The sequence below is a fragment of the Amblyraja radiata genome, chromosome 26 (genome assembly GCF_010909765.2).
Source record: "Amblyraja radiata isolate CabotCenter1 chromosome 26, sAmbRad1.1.pri, whole genome shotgun sequence".
NCBI classification, from domain to species: domain Eukaryota; kingdom Metazoa; phylum Chordata; class Chondrichthyes; order Rajiformes; family Rajidae; genus Amblyraja; species Amblyraja radiata.
The window spans coordinates 36,205,566-36,225,885 of NC_045981.1; the positions used below are offsets into that span (position 1 = coordinate 36,205,566).

A 20,320-nucleotide genomic window follows, 5' to 3' on the forward strand; every position below is an offset into this window, starting at 1 on the left:
TGAAGATAGACACAAAATGCTGGAGTAACTCAGTGGGACAGGCAGCATCTCTGGAGAGAAGGGATAGGTGACGTTTCGGCTCGAGACCCTTCTTCGGACTGCATTTTGTGTCTATCTTCGGCTTAAATCTGCAGCTCCTTTCTACACATTTTAGACAAGGTGCAGGAGAGAGGCCTTTTCACCAATAATTAGTGTTCATTCACCATCCCCAAATATTCAGGCTTCAATCTGCTTTGCAGAATCCGCCATGTGGAGTCTTGGGCAGGAAGATAGCAATACCAACAAGAGAACTGCAATTACACAGAGCACTTACTGCGAGGAGTTACTAAAGGTTTGCCACTTGTTGCACACCAGCCAACTGAATGGACGTCAGAACCACATACGTTACACCAAAAGTCCAGGCTAGAATCATTGTCAAAGCCTTCGTATCGAAGCAAGGCCTTATAACCTGCCAGAGAAGAAAAATATCCATTTGAGTCAGACACAAAATCTCAATGTCTTGAGAAAAGGGAACAAATGGAGTAAAAGTGGCAAGGCCTGGATTTCCAGTGCAGACTGGATCAATTTAAAGAGATTCTTGAGAATATCGACGAGATCTATATCATCCATCAAACATGAAGGCACAAGTCCCTCCCCACACATTTAAATCCATTTCTAAGCCACTGCTGCACACTGAACATCTATTTCCATCCAGTTCTTAGTCTATGGAAATTTATTTGGCATATTTATAAATGATCAAGGATTTAAAATGATCCTTGATTAATTAATATTCATGGCTTCAGCAAACAGGGCATCCAGAGTTATTAGTGTTAAATGTTACACTGCACTCCAGAAAACAACGCAGCACCATTACTATCAATTGAAAACAAGTGTTACCAAAATAGAACCCTAAGGAATTCCACTTCTTGATTGTAGCACAATTTCTCAACAATCAGTGGCAGGGCACAAGCTTCTCCATATTGTTTCTGATCTTTTCTAATTTAGAGAACACTAATATATTACTAGGAAAGGATAGGCAATCGCTTTTCATCTGCTGCAATCACGTCAACTGTTCTCAATTATAAATGCCTCAAATTTACTGTCGATGAACCCAATGTTTGCTTGTACCTGCTAACTTGATGATGCCAGCAATCCAGAAGACTTTAGTTGGCAAGTTGCAATCAGTGTTAGGGACCTCCACTCTCACACCTTCCGCTACATCTCCCCAGTGAGTTCCCATAGGTACCTGTTCAATAACAAGAGGAAGAAGATTGAACTTTATTGCCTTCCATCACAGTGAGGAATGTGGAATCCAATGTGATGGTTGTTTATGTTAACTTTTATGTGGTTGTGTGTCTTGTTGCTTTTCACTTAGTATGGCTGTATGGTAACTCAAATTTCACTGTACCTGAATTGGTACATGCGACAATAAACTGACCTTGAAACCTTGAAATATATTTGTGGGTGCAGTACTAAAGTCAGCAAACACTTAGCAATTAAACGTTGTTATTTTCTCTCTTTTACACTCTTTATTAACTTGCCATATCACCATAATCACCTTGAGATGCATACAAGTACACCAAGATTCAAAGTCAGTGCTGGATGCTTGTTTCAGACATAAAATTATGTACATCATGACAGCTGATAAAATAAACAGTCCCTACTCGTGACCACCAGGCCTTGGCAAAGTTTCAACAAAGTCAAGTCACTTCAATGAGTCTTGAATGAGCCAAGTTGAGGGATTTGAGAGAAGTGGAAATAAAAGGAAGAGAGGAAGAGAGGAAGAGAAAGACCAAGAAAGTCTAAGGCTGGGGGGAGAGACAAATGAAAAGTTTGATGGATTGGACAAGACAACTTGGGGCCATGGCCAATGCGACAGAAGTTGTTCAAAACTGATTACAGTGAAGAAATAGAATTGAAGGGTCAGATGTCATAAAATCCCTGTGATTATATCACAATCTATAAACAGGATATTTTTAAGATGTGCATTCAGTGTTTTTAAAGACTCATGATCCACATGTATAAAATGACTGGTCTTTATAGCAAATTCACTCACTGACAGCTATCTATTAACCCACACACTAATTATAGCCCTTCAAGATTCTTGTGACTCTTTCACAATTGCAACTCCAAAGGAAACAATTATATCCAATGGAGTCACGTTTGTCTCTTTGGACAAACAGTGTCATTAAACAACTGACAATCTGTGCATAACACAAAGGATTACAGCACAATTACCTGCACCAGCAGAAACAATCAGTCCAATGAGATATGGCAATTCCAAATTTCAAACTTTTGATCAATATTTTCACCAGACTGATGTGCTTCCCCTACTTTCACAACCCCTCACTCAGGTGACAAGAGTTTCATGATCGCAATTCTAACTGAGGCGGCTCTAATTTTATTATTCCACCTTTTTCAGTATCCCACGCTCCCCACCATCCACGTGACTGACTCTCTGAATTAGATCATCCCTCGATCATCTATCATGGCATCAAAAAGTGTATGCAGAAAAAACAAACAGATAATGCAGTAAGTACTCAGCAGGTTAGGCAGCATCTGTGGAGAGAAAAGCAGGGTCAACATTTTTGTTCAATGAACCCATCATTTAACCCCAGACATTAATTTTGAACCTTCCCTGTAGCTCCTTTTAATGCCATTTAATATCTTCCCTCTGGACAATAAAACACTCAGAGCAACTGGAGCACAGTTTGTTCTCTCCAGACTAACACAATGTCTGCTCCCTCTGTACCTACTCATGCAATGATGAAAACCAATCAATTCATAGAGAAAAGACACACAGAGCTGAAAGTACTTTGTGGGTCAAGTAGCATCTCTGGAGAACTGGAATGGCAGCGACTTGGGTCAGGAAGCTTCTTCTGAAGAAGGGTCCCGACCCGGGAGAACAATAAAGACCGATCCATGTTCTCCACAGACGCTCTCTGACCAGCTGAGTTATTGCAGCACTTTGTGTGTTTTTTTTTGGTAAACCAGCATCTGCAGCTCCTTGTGTTAACATCAATTAATGGAAGTCCACTTCTACCGACGTGCTGAACTGCAAAACTAATATCAGTAATGATTAGTGTAATATACAGCTAAATGAAAACAACATTCTACTCACATGTTTGAAACAGCTTACAGGAGCTCCCACAAATTTGTTGCTCCAAACATAGTGACCCCAATCAAATCCTTCCACTGTGACTGCTGTAAAATAACAACAATGTTGTGAGAAAACACAAGAGATAGAGATGGTATCCCAGGTAATGAAGCAGAGCGCAGAGGTCCTGTTTTTCCTATTTCATGCAGTTCCTGGGCACAATAATACTCCAAACCACATTAGCCATTACATGCACAGCATTTGATAGGAGGTTGGGGTGCAGATCTCCCCCATCTCAACCTAATCCACCTCCCCCTTCAGCATTGGTACACAAAAGATCAGTGTTTGGCAATGACGTTCAGGAATTCTAGATGAACAGCAGTGTGGCTCCAGCAGTTCTGCTCTGCTCAAGGCCAACATCTCAGTACTGTTGGAAAGCTCCAATCCCTTGGATCAGGAGCAGGAAAATTGCTGGAACCCATTATTTGGGAAATCAAGAAGGGCTCTCAGAAAATAATAACGTGATTTATGAAAAGACAAGTCAAATCAAGAGAGTTTATTGCCATGGGTCCCAGATAGGACAATGAAATTCAATTAAAGGAAGTAATATGACAAATCTGTTCAAAATTTGAGGTAACTAACAGAAACAGGACAAATAAATTGATCAGACACATTTGGCTCTCAGAAACTCTTCAATAAAGCACCAGAGAAGACATTTGTAAACTACATCAGAGCATGAAGATGTGGGTTAATGTACTGACCGGTGTGGACTGAGGACTGGCTCACAGAGCAATAAAACACAACAAATGAGTGATTTTATTGTTGGATGATTGTGAACAATGGTTGCCACAGGAATCAACAATGGCATCCCAGATGTCCACAATCTCCTTCTATGTCTGGGCATGAGGACCAAGTGTAATATATCAAGTTTGCTGACAATGCAAAGCTTGTTGGTGGTGTGGGCTGGGAGGGGGATTCAGGGAGACTTTGGGTAGAATAGCCACCTGTCAGGCCAAGCAGGTAAATGGACCAATAATATAGAAAACATATCCTCATGTACTTTGGAACAAAGATATAAAATGCTGAATATTTTCTTTAAATGACGAGAGATTGAAAGATATTGGTATTCAGAGCAAGTTGCACATTTCATTCAGAGTTGTACATTGTATTAAGTTGTACATAATAGGAATTACTGGCTATACCATTGTAGTTAGTTTCCTTGTACACAAATTGTTGAAAGTTTGTGTTGGCACAGAAGCAACTGGATGGCAAATAGCACAATGCCTTTAAATATAACAGAATGAGTACAAGAGTACAGTCGTCTTGCTCCAATTATTTTGGGCTCTGGTGAGAAAAACTGTTACATATTGTAGGCTCCCTACTTGTGGAAGGATAAATTTGCATAACTTTAAATACATTTTCCTTCAAATATACCCAACATTCAGAAGAATGAGGTGATCCCATTGAAACACGCAGAAGTCTTTTAGGGGACGAAGAGATGAGGTTTTTTTTCTTCGCAGATGCCTCAAAAATAGGGGCATTGGGGCTACTCAGGACGAAAATACGTCTTTACCCAAAGATAATGAATCTTTGTAATAGCTATCCTAAAGAGCTGGGAGGCTCATTTGATGAGTATAATTAAGGCAGGTCAATATATTTTTTAATATTAGGGGTGTCAGGAGATACAGATTTCATATAGGAAAGTTCCTCTATTTCTTATGACTCAACTGTTCACTGCATAAACTCAGAGGAAGCAAGAGATATTTAAAAAAAATGTTGCTTTGCCCATTCAAGAAACAAAGAAAAATATGCCTAGCCGTTGACTAATATCAGCATGCACCTCCTATATATTACCTTCTTCACAGCTGGGACATGTCCACATGTAATGCAAAGCTAGACCAGCCAGAAGCTAAACTTGCAACACAAAGTTGACAGCTGCGCAAGGTACATATTTTTCTATATAACATGGACCACACAAGGGATAGTGCACTCAAAGCATCAGAATACATAGAATAATCAAATGGAAAAATATGCTAAATATATAAACTATTGCTAAAATATTATTTTTCCTCTCGAACCCAATTACTTGCTGTTAGCCGTATGCAAGTTACCAGAGATGATGTGTTACCTGCTTTACTCTTGGTCTGGTTCTGCTGTAGGCTTGCCTGGTACTGTGCATAGGCTGCGAGTTTAGCCACTAGAGGCTGTTTCTGTAAAACCTTCGCCTTTTTTGTTGGAGGTTTTCCCTGTTATAAAAAAGAATAACTCAAGTTAAGGAATAACACTCCTTCTGCAATTGTACAGAGCCCTAGTGAGACCACACCTGGAGTATTGTGTACAATTTTGCTCCCCTAATTTGAGGAATTACATTCTTGCTATTGAGGGAGTGCAGCGTAGGTTTACAAGGTTAATTCCCGGGATGGCGGGACTGTCATATGCTGAGAGAATGGAGAAGCTGGGCTTGTACAATCTGGAGTTTAGAAGGATGAGAGGGAATCTCATTGAAACATATAAGATTGTTAAGGGCTTGGACACAGTAGAGGCAGGAAACATGTTCCCGATGTCAAGACAAGTCAAGTCAAATTTATTCGTCACATACACATACGAGATGTGCAGTGAAATGAAAAGTGGCAATGCTCGTGGACTTTGTGCAAAAAGCCAACAAACAAACAACCAAACAAACTACAAAATGAATGGAACAGAATCACATATTCTTTTACATATTAAATATTGTGGGCGGAAGGAAAAAGGGAAAAAAACAGCAATTTAAAATTGTTGGGGGAGTCCAGAACTAGGGGCTACAGTTTAAGAATAAGGAGTAAGCCATTTAGAACGGAGATGAGGAAACACTTTTTCTCACAGAGAGTGACGAGTCTGTGGAATTCTCTGCCTCAGAGGGCAGTGGAGGCAGGTTCTCTGGATGCTTTCAAGAGAGAGCTTTCAAGAGAGAGTCAGGGGATATGGGGAGAAGGCAGGAACGGGGTACTGATTGGGGATGATCAGCCATGATCACATTGAATGGCGGTGCTGGCTCGATAGGCCAAATGGCCTACTCCTGCACCTATTGTCTAAGTGAAAGATATAAACATATGAATTAGGGGGGGATTGATTCTCTTGGTCTCTCAAGCTTGCTCCACCAGTTATACCAACCATGGCTGATCCAAATGCAACTGTAACATTACAATCCAGTATACCTCCAGTAACTTTTCACCCATTGCTGCTCCTACCTACCTTTGCCATAAAAATATACACAATAATTGGTTTCCATCATACTGTGCAAAAAGTCACACAGATCCACACTTAGTGAGAATTAAAAAAACACATTAACTGTCTTTAACTGGGAAATGTAAATGTTCCCTGGTTCTACATTCTCCCACAAGAGGAAACATTCCCTCCACATCCCTCTTGTCACACTCATCAGCAGATGTTAAGTGTTTTAATCTAGTCCCCTGCAGTGGACACAAGCCTGGTCCTGCCATTCTTCCAACATAAGATGGATGCAATTACTGGCCCGGAACTACAAAGTTAAAAACATAATAGCAATTACTGGTTATACCATTATAATTCTACATCTGACCCGTTGGCAGAAGTCTCCACTCCAGCCCAGCAACATAATGAACATTGTAAAACTCAAAAAAATAGTTTTGTGGTTTTAGATGAAGAAGTGATAGGGCAAGGAGACAGCAGATTGAGATGCTGCCGAAAACCATGGACAATTGTTGCACTTAATTAACAGATGATTATCAGTCACTACTGAACACTAGCAGAAATATGCAGAATGGTTAGATCTGCTGTTCGGTTTTGAACAATAAATCTTTGCGGATGGCTAAAATGCAGTTTATCCACCATAGATTCAGCACTAGCTTGTTGAATAGTGTGAAAGATATGGTCCAAACAATCAATTACTGTCACAACTAAACAAAGACATTTCGGAACTCCATAAATAATGAATGTACGAGAAAATAGGTTATTTATAAACGGATGATTACTATCTCAAGAAAGAATAACTATGTCATGACAAAAAACACAATTATACCCATTATAAAATCCATTGCAAGTTTGATTATAATTCTACTTGAAAGAGAGAAAGAAATTGTCGGAGAACTTTGGACTTGCTTGGGAACCAATACAATTTCAGAAACCGAGCTTCACTGACTAAGTACTGCTGCATTTGTAGAACTCTGGCTCTCATTCAAGTGATATATTTGGAGTGAACTCAGCCATGCATACAAGTAAATCAAGGCTATACAACATCTTGGAAATAGAAAAATTACCTGAAGTCGTGCTAAAATGCTGGCTTTTTTTGAATTGGACGAGTAGCTTCTGGAGCAGGAAACACTGCAGAATCTTTTGGTCTTGGAATAAAAAGCATCTCTCACTCCAACCATCCCACACATCTCACAGGTGGCTGATGAAGACAGCACAAGAACAAAATCAACATCAGAGGACAAGAGCGCACTGTCGACATGTACAATCAGTCTGTTATTGCTTCATCACAAATTACATTTGTCACACCTTGGGCTAGAACCCTGCTCCTTTAGTTCAGAGACATTTTGGTGCAGTCACACTAACTTGGGGATAGTTCAAATTGCTAATTGACCAAGTTACAAAAGAGACAAAAAGCAACCTCAACATAACCACAAAAGGACGTGAGTCTACATGAAGTAACTGCCTCAACTGGCTTTTCGTATTCAGATAAAGGAATGGAAGGGACAAAGCACAGCAGCATGATGCAAAGCTAAACTGTTAATGCAAGTGTTAAGGGCTTTTTTTAATGGTTTAGTGCTAGGTCCCAACTCTTGCCTTGCATTTGTTAAGCCAGTCAGCTGGTAAAGATGAAAGTGTTTAGCTACTACTCTTCAGATCCAGCAGACTGAGCAATGGTGTAGAAGAAGATGGACACAAAATGCTGGAGTAACTCAGCGGGACAGGCAGAATCACTGGAGAGAAGCAGTCTGAAGAAGGGTCTCGACCCGAAACGTCACCCATTCCTTCTCTGCAGAGATGCTACCTGTCCCGCTGAGTCACTCCAGCATTTTGTGTCTATCTTAGACTGAGCAATGGAATTGCCACCAACAATAAAAGGCCTATAGCTCAGTATCAATGTCCCCAAGTCATTAACGCCCATGCATCAACCACTGTGGATGCTGCTGGGACAGAGGAACATAATAAAATAAAAGCAGCAGTGAGCCATTTAACCCCTCATGCCTATTTCAGTCTCAAGTGTTCAAGTGAGTTTATTGTCATGTGTCCCCGTATAGGACAATTAAATTCTTGCTTTGCTTCAGCACACAGAACATAGTAGGCATTTACTACAAAACAGATCAGTGTGTCCATATACCATAATAAAAATATATACACACATGAATAAATAAACTGATAAAGTGCAAATAACAGACAATGGGTTATTAATAATCAGAGTTTTGTCCGAGCCAGGTTTAATAGCCTGATGGCTGTGGGGAAGTAGCTATTCCTGAACCTGGTTGTTGTAGTCTTCAGGCTCCTGTACCTTCTTCCTGAAGGTAGCAGGGAGATGAGTGTGTGGCCAGGATGGTGTGGGTCTTTGATGATACTGCCAGCCTTTTTGAGGCAGCGACTGCGATAAATCCCCTCGATGGAAGGAAGGTCAGAGCCGATGATGGACTGGGCAGTGTTTACTACCCTTTGTAGTCTTTTCCTCTCCAGGGCGCTCAAATTGCCGAACCAAGCCACGATGCAACCGGTCAGCATGCTCTCTACTGTGCACGTGTAGAAGCTAGAGAGAGTCCTCCTTGACAAACCGACTCTCCGTAATCTTCTCAGGAAGTAGAGGCGCTGATGAGCTTTCTTGATAATTGCATCAGTGTTCTCGGACCAGGAAAGATCCTCAGAGATGTGCACGCCCAGGAATTTGAAGCTCTTGACCCTTTCAACCATCGACCCGTTGATATAAATGGGGCTGTGGGTCCCCCCTCGTACTCCTTCCAAAGTCCACAATCAGTTCCTTGGTTTTGCTGGTGTTGAGGGCCAGGTTATTGCGCTGGCACCATATGGACAGTTGCTTGATCTCTCGTCTATACTCTGACATCCCCATCAGTGATACGTCCCACAACAGTGGTGTCGTCAGCGAACTTGATGATCTCAAAGCAGATCATGGCTAATCTTGCACCTCAGTGTCACTTATCTGCACTAGTCCCATATCTATTCAGCTCGGGCTTGTATATGCTTGATGCACGATAAAATGGATACTCTGCTCTTGTCTTAATACCAAATTATTTTGTTTCTTCTCCCATAATAAATGTGCATGTCAAAAATAAACCTACAATATTTCTGCAGTAATAAGATTTTTGTTTAATTTTATTGTTAAAAAAACCCATACTAAAAATGCAGCAATAAATGATTTAGCTGCTGCCAAAGGCGGATGTCACTCCCTGTGGAGGGGGCGACATTGTTTGGGCCACAACACCAAAGGCTGAAGATAAATTCATCAATTTCAAAGTGACAGATGATTAACCAACAACTCGATCCAATGCAGTCAGATGCTGCCTAGAAGTTATAATCACAGTAGTGGAGATATTGGATTTCTCCCCAATATTTTTCAACTGCTTTCAAGCCCTAACATATAAGTATCAATTAAAGGAAAATAAGGTAATAATATTTAGAAACAAAATTTGCCACCTTTCCAAATTGCTAATAATTCAACGGTTTAAGAAACTTGCTACATGTATCAGCTACTAGCTCGACCATAGAGATAGGATGTAAAGCATCTGCAAAAAAAAAAAATCCTTCAAAGCATCTGCAAATATTTTCCACTTGTCTTGCTTTAATTCCAAAGCAAGATCAAGATTCCTACACTGTGAAACTATACCCACAAAGTAATGTCAAGATTACATCAAATACAATTGTCCGGAACCTTGGAATCAATCAAGAGACTTCCACTTCATTAGCCAAACCCAATTCAAACCTAGTTTATATCAAAGATAGTAGAGTGGAGTATCTCTAGTATCTTTGGTTTATATGGACTGCAGTCGTAAGTGACCAATATTCTTCTGCTTCTCCACAAATCGAGTCATACAACATGGAAACAGGCCCTTCGGCCCAATTTGCCCATGTTGACCAAGATGCCCTATCTATTACCTGCCTGCATTTGGCCCAATTCACACTAAACATCCCCTATTCGTGTATCTGTCCAAATGATAGAATACCAACTAATACCAGAATCTGTTTTTCATGAAACCAACCTCCAACGTCATAATCAATTAACTCACTAATAGGTTTCATAAATCAACAACAACTTCTTAAATCACCGATCAGTTTATGTTGTTTCTCCCCATTGCTACTAGCTCGTAAGAGTACAATGATATGATGAACAAACAACGGAATGGTCTCACAAGTTCATTTGGATGGCAACTTTTTACCAGTTAACGAATCTAGTCTAATTCACTCATTCTCACCCTGCACAAAACACACATCACAGATTTCACACAAAGGAAGAGAAAATCAGCTTTGTGTGTTTGTAGGGGATATGAATATATTTAATAAACATAGATCACATGTTGGTTAACTGGGTACCAAGGCATATAATACAACAGTGTGAACAGAAAGTGCTGAATCCAATATATTCTATAAGGCAAACTCCAAACCACGCCACGGTACTCTGCCTGTCCCTTCACCGTACACAAGAAGGATGAGCCAAACAGCCAACAAGAAGCCTGGAACTGACCCATTCCAGATTTGCCATCTGGATACGTGTAGACTTGTCCATTAGTTTTGATAAGTGGAAGGCTAGCCGGTAGTGAGGTTACTTCATCTTCACTCTCATCAGAAGTGGAGCTGCTGCTGGTGTCCTCACTGCAGCTGTCGTAGCCGTCAAACATCCCAAATGAATCCCTCCTCTTCCTTTCTGACCGTGGAGAGTGCTCAGTCTGCAACAGATAATAAAACGTTTCATGAGGTGTACCGCTGGAGTCTGAAGAAGGGTCTCGACCTAAAACGTCACCCATTCCTTCTCTCCAGAGATTACAATTACAATTACAATTACAATTACCTGTCCCGCTGACTGACTCCAGCATTTTGTTTCTACCACTGTAACAAGCTGCAGGTTCAGAGCAGGAGGGGCTGGGATGCTCACAGGCCAGGACTGTGAACGTCTTGGTAAGTTGGCTACCCAAAACGACCATTTACAAAAGACCCAAATGTATCTAGGGTGATACAAAGTCCCATGTCCCGCCCTCCACGTCCCCCATCTGCCGCTTAGAACATACACCCAAACATAGATTTCACAGCAAAGAGCAACAAAAACAAAATAACAATACTATTTTTATTTCCCACAACAGTTTTCTGCCTGTGGTCTTTTCAAATTTGGCTCCATTAATTTGCTCATTCACTGCTTGGAGAAAGATAGGATCAAAGTAAAGTTTAATTGACCAGTTACTGTACTGCACTTTTAGAAACACCTAGTCAATTGATCATTGATCACCAATTGCACCTTCCCCTTTGAAGCTGTGACAAAATTTCAATGTTGTCCCAAAATTGTGTGTCCCAATTAGTTGTAGAAACAAGAAACTGTACATTGCTGGAGACAAATTGCTTTAGTAACTCAGCAGGTCAGGCAGCTCTCTGCAGAACACGGATAGGTGATGTTTCAGTTCTGGACCCTTTACATCCCAACACGTCACCTATCCATGTTCTCCAGAGATGATTCCTGACACAGCACTCTGTGTATCCCTTATCCATGGGACACACATCAATATGTCCATCTAAAAAACACTTAAACACCACTATTGTATCTGCCGACACCACGCCGGTAGTGTGTTACAGACCCCCACCACTCAGAGTAAAATATTTTCCCCGCACATCTTTAAATTTTGCTCCTCTCACCTTAAAGCTCACTCATTCTCTATGTAAAAAAACTTGAGCTGCACTTTAAACTTTCCCCTCTCATCTTAAAGCTATGCCGTCTAGTCTTTGACATTTCCACCCTGGGATAAAGGTTCAGTCTGTCCACAATATCTGTGCTTTTTTATTATTATAATTAGTTCTATCAGATCTCCCCTCAACTTCCAAGGCTCCAGAGAAAACAACCCAAGTTTGTCCAGATGCTAATTGGTACACATAATACATTTAGGTGTTGCAATGGATCTGCAGGTAGGGCTGGGTATATTGGTTTGAGCCGAGGGGAGAGGGAGTGTGCTGGGATGGAACTAAGGGAAGGGGTAGTAGAAGGTTAGGGGACTAGGCTGCGATGGAGCTGAGGAGAGGGGAGTGTTGTGTTGGAGCCGAGGGGAGGAGCAGTAGTAGAAATGGTGTATGTAGGTGGTATGTTCAGTTTAGTTTACTGTCACATGTACCAAGGTACAGTGAAATGCTTTTGTTATGTGCAAAGACGTATAGGTTTGTAGGTTAATTGGCTTGGTGTATTGATAAATTGTCCCCAGTGTGTGTAGGATAGTGTTGGTGTGCGGGGATCGCTGGTCGGTGCGGACTCGGTGGGCCAAAGGGCCTGTTTCCGCTCTGTATCTCTAAACTAAACAGTCAGCAGAAAGACCATAAATGATTACAATCAAGCCATTTACAGTGTATAGATACATGATAAGGGGATAACATTTATGCAAGGTAAAGCCAGCAGTCAGTGACTTGTGATGGAACTGATGGGAGGAACACTAGCAGGGATGGTACAGGTGTGTAGGTTGTATGGCCAGTGAGTTGTGATAAATCAGGGGGGAGCTGTAGTAGCGATGGTGTACTGTGTCGGCAGTAGGGCCAGTAGGTTGTGATGATCAGAGGGGAGGGGACGAGCTGGAGTAGAGATTTGTGTAGTAAGTAGGTGGTATGGTCAGTGAGTTGTGATGATCAGAGGGAGGAGCAGGGACAGGGGGAGGTGTGTGCTGAGATGAAGTGTGAGAGTGGGAGTAAGTGGTGGAGAGAGAGAGTTATACAATTATCCAAGGCAGGGGAAGGGAGGAGGATGAAACAGGGGGTCACTACAGGACGGGGGGAGGGAAGAGTACCCCATGCTTCTCCCCGTGGCCCCGCCTGCCCCACACCGCAGCCAGAGGCCTTGTCCTCTCCCCCGCAGGCGCCGCGGTAGGAGGAGGAAGGCGGCTGGCGTGTCTCTGCAGAGGCCGAGGCACAACAAAGAGGCCGGGGCTGACAGGCCCGAGGCGCCGCACTCACCACATCGCGCGTGTTGTCCATGGAGCCGCGGTGTGTGTGTGTGTACGTGCGCGGCCCCACTCAGCTCCGCCCGGCCGCTCGGCCCCTCTCAGCTCTGCCGGCCCCTCTCAGCACCGCGGTCTCTCCCTCCGGCCGTTTAATTTTCAAAAACTCCTCTGCGGAATATCAACAAAAATTAGCATCGCTTCCCGCTGCTGCGCACGCGCGGCCCCCCCCCCCCCCCCCTTCCCCCCCCCCCCCGTCACGTGGCTGGGGCTTTAACTCTCGGGCAGAGGTCGGACGCATGCGCGCTAGCGGGGGCTCGCTAAGATTCGCATTTGGACGGCGCCGGTCACATCCTCAGGACATGTGGTGCAGGAAGGAACTGCAGCTGCTGGTATAAACCAAAGATAGACACACAAAAAGCTGGAGTAACTCAGGACAGTTGCCTGAGATGTGTGTTTATCTAACTCAAGGTCCCCCTCCCCTCACACACACTCTCACACCAGTAGAAGAAGGGTCTCGACCCGAAACATCACCCTTTCCTTCTCTCCAGATATAGGAGGGGTTGCATGTAAGGTCATCGGGTCAAAGGACGTGATGCACGGAGCAGACCAAAGGTCATCGGCCCGAAACGTCGCCTATTTCCTTCGCTCCATAGATGCTGCTGCACCCGCTGAGTTTCCCCAGCAATTGTGTGTACCTTGTGGAGTACATGGCAGCTTTGGCTTCCGGCATTTACTGTTAATACACGAAACGCGTACTTTCTTACCCATTTAAAAACGGCCAAAATTGTCATTTTTTGCGCCGTAAATAATTGTGGAAATCGGGGTAAGTGTGCGAGACATTTATCCTACTTCAGAATTCCAAAAGTGAGGAGAAATGACGATAGAGAGAAGCGAGAGCTGAAGGGACAACAACAGCTAAAGTCGTTGGCGATGATTGGCCGTGCAGATATCAAGATTGAAAATATTGGCAATTATCGCATTTGCTCACTGCATTTCATCAATAGGCATTATTTGTGTTTTTTCTTGATTGGTATCTAAAAAGTTGCAGGTGATAAATCTGGCTTTTAAAAATTTTAAATCGCCCATGATTCTGAAGTGGGTTTTTACATGCAAAACGCTTCTGAAGCTAAATCTATCATTAAAAAAATCTCCAGACATACGAGTGGTGTGTAGAAAAGTATGTTTCTATCATTATGCTATTGAGGTATATTTTGGCAAATAATAAAATGTCTGGTGGGCAATCACTTTTTGAGACTGGTGGGCAATCACTTCCAAAGTGTCTGCCCACACAGTCAGTACACCTCTCCTACACTTGTCTCCCGCACTAAGATCATCCCGCAGAGAATGATCCCAGCCTAACCCAAGAGCCATGTCACCCCAGACAGATTAATGACGCCCCCCCTCCCTTTCTCCACCTCAACTCACGCCTGGGCACCAAAGCAGCTCAGGAGGCGGACCCTGAGCTCCGTCTCACAACAATCTGATGTGCACATCCGTCCACATTCAAAGATTTAATCTCCCGTCTCCCCGCAGTGTGTAGACATGGCAGTAAATTCAATTAAGACATATCAAACCTGTGTTTCAAACAAATCATAAGTATAACTGCTCTGGCACTGGATGGTGCGCATTTTCCCTTTGTAGGTCACATCAATAGATGCGGCCGTGCTGAATTCTATCTTTAAAACAAAGCCACAGGATGGAGAGGTCTTCTTTAACACTGTTGCTTATTAAAACATAACACTGTTGCTTATTAAAACAAACCTTCAATCAGGATTGGCTCAAGAGTAACTTGGGAGACGAACTTGGAACATCGCAGAAATGACAAGTAAACGGCAAACTTGTCATACCCGTGGGAACTCGGTTAAACTCTTGATCATACACTTCTCGTACACAACCACGAGTCTTTCACTCGGGGTACCTCTTGTGTCAACTCGCAACGTGAGACTCAGCTTTAAATACCCACTCCCTTTCAAATATATTGGCAATTTGCTGAGATTGATTATGTCCAATTAACAGCTAACATGCCATTCCTTGGCTTGCATCTGAGTAAAATTGTAATTCAAAACCCACGTATGGTTTGCGATTTTTTTTTTAATGATAAATTTGCTTCAGAAGCGTTTTCTTTTTGCATGTAAAAACCCACTTGAGAACCATGGGCGATTTAAAAATTTTAGAGCCAGATTTATCACTTCTGCAACTTTTTAGATACCAAAGGAATTAAGAAAAAAAAATAATGCCTTACTGTTGATGAAATGCAGTGAGCAAATGCGATAATTCCCAATATTTTCAATCTTGATATGTGCACGGCCAATGTTCACCAACCACTGTTATCCCTTCAGCCGTCGCTTCTCTCTACCATCATTTCTCCTCACTTTTGGAATTCTGAAGTAGGATAAATGTCTCTCACACTTACCCCGATTTCCATAATTATCTACAGCGCAAAAATGGACTATTACGGCGGTTTCTAACAGGTCCGTTACATTGGAAGCCATGGTCAGTGCTTACCTGCAGTTCATCGCGTGTACTCCAGTTGGCGTTGCGTGGCACCTAGTCCCTACCTGGTTGGAGAGGCGGCTTCCCTCCGAGCTGCATCATCGCACCTTTCTCGCGGCCTACCATCGGACAGGAGCGGCGTTTCCTGTCGGGATCGGCCAGGACTACAGCTTCGGCGGCAGCACAGCGCTGGGACACCATCATGGAGCGGGCGATGCCTTACTGGGTCGCCGTGTGATAAGCTCCGGAGTGCTGTGATCGCCGACTTCAACATCCGAGGAGCTGTGGCTGCGGAGTGTCCAGCCGCGGGCGGCGCTGGATTTAAAACACCGCAGAGCCTGGGATCCGAGATCGCCAGAGTCGGAGCTACAACCAGTGCGGCCTGAGACTTCGGGTGCCACGGTCTCCGGGGAGGAAGAGGCTGCTCCAGACATTTCCAAGCCGCTGAGGAGTGTTCACCCGACGCCGGAGTTCCATCTTCCCGGCAGGAGGGCCTGAAAACATCGGACTGTCTGCGGAGGCCACAAATAGGCCCCGACCTCGGGTGATCACAGAAGAAGAGGACTGCACTTTCTGATGCCTTTCCCCACAGTGGAAAATTTTGATTCTGTTGTGGGGGACGTTCATGTTAAATTCTATAATGTGTGTCATTTTTCTTTTTTTTTCTTTTTCTATGGATGTACGGAAACTTAATTATTTCTTCTATATAAAGCACTTTGGTTTCAACGCGAGTTGATTTAAACGTGCTATATAAATAAAATGTACTTACTTACTAACAGTACGGATCACGGGTCGTGACCTCGACTGCTTGCAACCTCCCTATACCTGGCTCCCCGCACTTCCCCCTCTCTGGCGCCTAGCTGCCTGTTTTTTTTCCCAATTTTGAGACTTAATCAAACATTCACCCCTTGCCTCCTTCAAGGATATCCTTATTTCCTATGCTGACCACAATGACAATTTAAACTGCAAAATCTGCCTATTTATGGTCAAAGAGCCTCCTGGAACTCCCTCCCTAATAATATTGTAGAACCAGAATTATATCATGGCTGAAATACTGTCTTTTGTGTCAGTGATTATCAAGGATAAGAAATATTAGCAGGTTTGAAGATCATAGATGGAGTGAAAATTCACGTGGGAGGAGGTACCAGAAAGGGTTAGCTCACCCTAACGTTCAAAAAACTTAACGTTCAAAAAGTCACCTGGTCCAGATGGAATGCATCTTAGGTTTCTCAGGTAACAGCTTCTTCCCCATTGTTATCAGTATCTTGAATGGGCCTCTCAAACTTAAGGATGTATTCCCATTCTCTCAATTGTGACCCTTAAACTTTCTTTTAAAACTACATTTTTGCAGTAGCTGTAATACTATATTGTGTACTTTGTTTCCTTTCTCTTTTTTTGCATTACCTGTTGTACTTGTCAATCAATCAATCAATCAATCAAAGACTTTATTGTCATTCAAAAATGCACCAACAAATGCAAGTCTGAACGAAATGTTGTTGCATCTGGCTCACCGTGCAACATAAAATAACATAGGATAAAATAGATAAAAAGATAAAAAAGATAATAGTGGCGGCACATGATATGGAATTCAAGAGTCTGATGGCTCGGGGGAAGAAGCTGTTGCAAAACCTGGCCGTTCTGCTCCTTATACTGCGATACCTTTTTCCCGAGGGCAGCAGAGTGAACAGTCCATGATGGAGATGTGTGGGGTCTTTTATAATGCTGTTGGCCTTGGACAAGCAACGTTTGCACGCAATGTCCCGGATTGAAGGAAGAGAAGTCCCGATGATTTTTTTAGGCATCCTCACCACTCTCTGCACGGACTTCCAGTCGGAGGCTTTGCAGACACCAAACCAGACAGAGATGCAGCTGGTCAAAATGCTCCCTATGGTGCCCCTGTAGAAAGTGGTGAGGACGGGATGGGGGTGGTGAGCTCTTCTCATCCGGCGCAGAAAGTGCAAATGCTGCTGCGCTCTCTTAACTAATGATGCGATGTTTTGTACCAGGTCAGACTGTTCGTGATCTGCACTCCCAGGAACTTAGTGCTACTGACCAACTCCACATCGATGTCATTAATGTGTAGTGGTGTGTGACTGTGCCGGTTTCTCCTGAAGTCGACGATGACCTCCTTTGTTTTGTCAACATTCAGGATCAGATTGTTCGTGTTGCACCAGTCCACCAGTTGTTTCACCACCTCCCAGTTCATTGTCGTCCCGGATAAGGCCCACCACTGTTGTGTCCTCTGCGTACTTCATGATATGGTTTGTACTAAACCTGGCAAAACAGTCGTGGGTCATCAGGGTAAACAGCAGTGGACTCAGGACGCAGCCCTGAGGGGAACCGGTGCTCAGAGAGATGATGTTGGAGGTGTTGTTTCCAACCTGCACTGACTGGGGTCTGTCAGTGAGGATGTCCAGTAGCCAGTTACACAAGACGGTGCTGAGGCCCAATGAACCCAATTTGCTTACCAAGTGCTGAGGGATGATTGTATTGAATGCTGAACTGAAGTCCACGAACAGCATTCGCACATGTGTGTTCTTCTCCTCTAGATGTGCCAGGCTCAGGTGGAGTACGGAGGATATGGCGTCCTCTGTGGAGCGGTTTGGCCTGTAAGCAAACTGAAACGGGTCAAGTGTGGAGGGGAGTCTAGAGGTAATATGTGTATGGTATGATTGGACTCATGTTCAAGTTCATTGTCATATACGCATGTATGGCGAGGTACAGGAACAATGAAAAGTTTAGCTTGATTTCATGGTAATGATTTGCCTGGATACCATGCAGAACAAAGCTTTTCACTGTCCTTCAGCACATGTGACAATAATAAAGCAACGCATATTAAACGAATGCCGCTGCAGTTCATTTGTTGAAGCTCTTCCTAAAGTGCTATTGGGAGGGAGTTCCAAGATTTAAACTTTGCAAATATGAGCAAATAGTAATATATTTTCAAGTCAGAACAACTTTACATCATTTCAATCTTACTGCAGGGAGACAGACATGGAGAGGAGCTTTGCACTGGAGCTACAAATGGAATTGAACATTGTGCAATCATCAGCCAACTTCTAAATTGATGATGGACGGAAGGTTATCAATGAAGCAATAGAATATGCCTGAGCTTCAGACGTCTGAGCAATTTCCCACATTGTCGGGTAGAGCCATTGTTCTAATTGCACTTGAGCAGTTTGGTGAGAGGCACGCCTAGTTCTCAGCTTAGCAGATGGAATATCTTCTGCCCCGGCAGCTTTTAGTGACTCAGCCATGTCTTTATACCACATGGATTGAAGTTGCAGACAGACTTTGTGATGGTGGGATCTTGAGAGCAATCAAAGATGGGTCATCCACTTGACCTGTCTGACTGAATGAGATTGTAAATGCTTCAGCCTTGCCTTTAGCACTCACATGCCGCTCCCACCATCATTGAGGGTGGGAATGTTCTTGGTTAATTGTCTCCTACCATTCCTAACTGGGTGAAATAGGACTGTAGAGCTTTGATGTGATCCATGGGTTATGAGAACACTTAGCTCAATTTGCTAGTCAGCACATTTGTAGTTGAGCTGCAGCTTCACGCAGTTTGCACCTCATGTCTGATGCTAGTGTAAACATGCCCTTCAGCACTCCCCACCAGACTAGGGCTTATCCCCGGCTTCACTGGAATTGGGGCCAACGATGTGTTGGGGCAGGACGTTACACATGTCCACTGCTGCCAATGGCCCACTGCATGGCCAGGTTAGAGCTCTACACAGGTCAATAGACAATAGGTGCAGGAGTAGGCCATTCGGCCCTTCGAGCCATCACCGCCATTCAATGTGATCATGGCTGATCATCCCCAATCAGTACCCCGTTCCTGCCTTCTCCCCATATCCCCTGACTCCGCTATTTTTAAGAGCCCTATCTAGCTCTCTCTTGAGTTAGATAGAGCTCTAAGAGCTCTAGGGGCAAGTGGAGTCAAGGGATAGGGGGAGAAGGCAGGCACGGGTTATTAATAGGGGCCGATCAGCCACGATCACAATGAATGGCCTCCTCCTGCACCTAGTTTCTATGTTTCTATGAAGATCTCTCCTGGTCCGAGAACACTGACGCAATTATAAAGAAAGCACATCAGCGCCTTTACTTCCTGAGAAGATTACGGAGAGTCGGTGTGTCAAGGAGGACTCTCTCGAACTTCTACAGGTGCACAGTAGAGAGCATGCTGACCGGTTGCATCGTGGCTTGGTTCGGTAACTTGAGCACCCAGGAACGGAAAAGACTACAAAAAGTAGTAGTAAACACTGCCTAGTCCATCATCGGCTCTGACCTCCCTACCATCGAGGGGATCTCTCGCAGTCGCTGCCTCAAAAAGGCTGGCAGCATCATCAAGGACCCACACCATCCTGGCCACACACTCATCTCCCCGCTACCTTCAGGTAGTAGGTACAGGAGCCTCAAGACTGCAACGTCCAGGTTCAGAAATAGCTGCTTCCCCACAGCCATCAGGCTATTAAACTCAACTCAAACAAATTCTGAACATTAATAGACCATTATCTGTTTATTTGCACGTTATCTGTTTATTTATTCATGTGTATATATATCTATATCATGGTATTTGGACACACTGATCTGTTCTGTATTCATG

At 43.4% G+C, this 20,320-nt stretch overlaps 1 protein-coding gene across 4 annotated transcripts in view; it reads right to left on the minus strand.

Annotated features, from left to right (window-relative positions):
* Positions 1–20,320, minus strand: part of mbtd1 (mbt domain containing 1) — a 54,715-nt gene that overhangs the window by 25,403 nt on the left and 8,992 nt on the right. For 3 of the 4 annotated variants that reach the window (XM_033044711.1, XM_033044712.1, XM_033044714.1), the window contains exons 1-7: positions 13,232–13,357; positions 10,779–10,980; positions 7,351–7,484; positions 5,205–5,322; positions 3,101–3,183; positions 1,108–1,225; positions 314–448 (exon numbers count right to left, since the gene is read on the minus strand). In XM_033044711.1, coding sequence (XP_032900602.1) covers positions 314–448; positions 1,108–1,225; positions 3,101–3,183; positions 5,205–5,322; positions 7,351–7,484; positions 10,779–10,980; positions 13,232–13,252 — 811 coding nt within the window. In that variant the 5' untranslated portion in view covers positions 13,253–13,357. Of the gene's footprint in view, positions 1–313; positions 449–1,107; positions 1,226–3,100; positions 3,184–5,204; positions 5,323–7,350; positions 7,485–10,778; positions 10,981–13,231; positions 13,358–20,320 lie in introns of those variants that run through there. The other variant, XM_033044713.1, reaches the window with a different exon arrangement.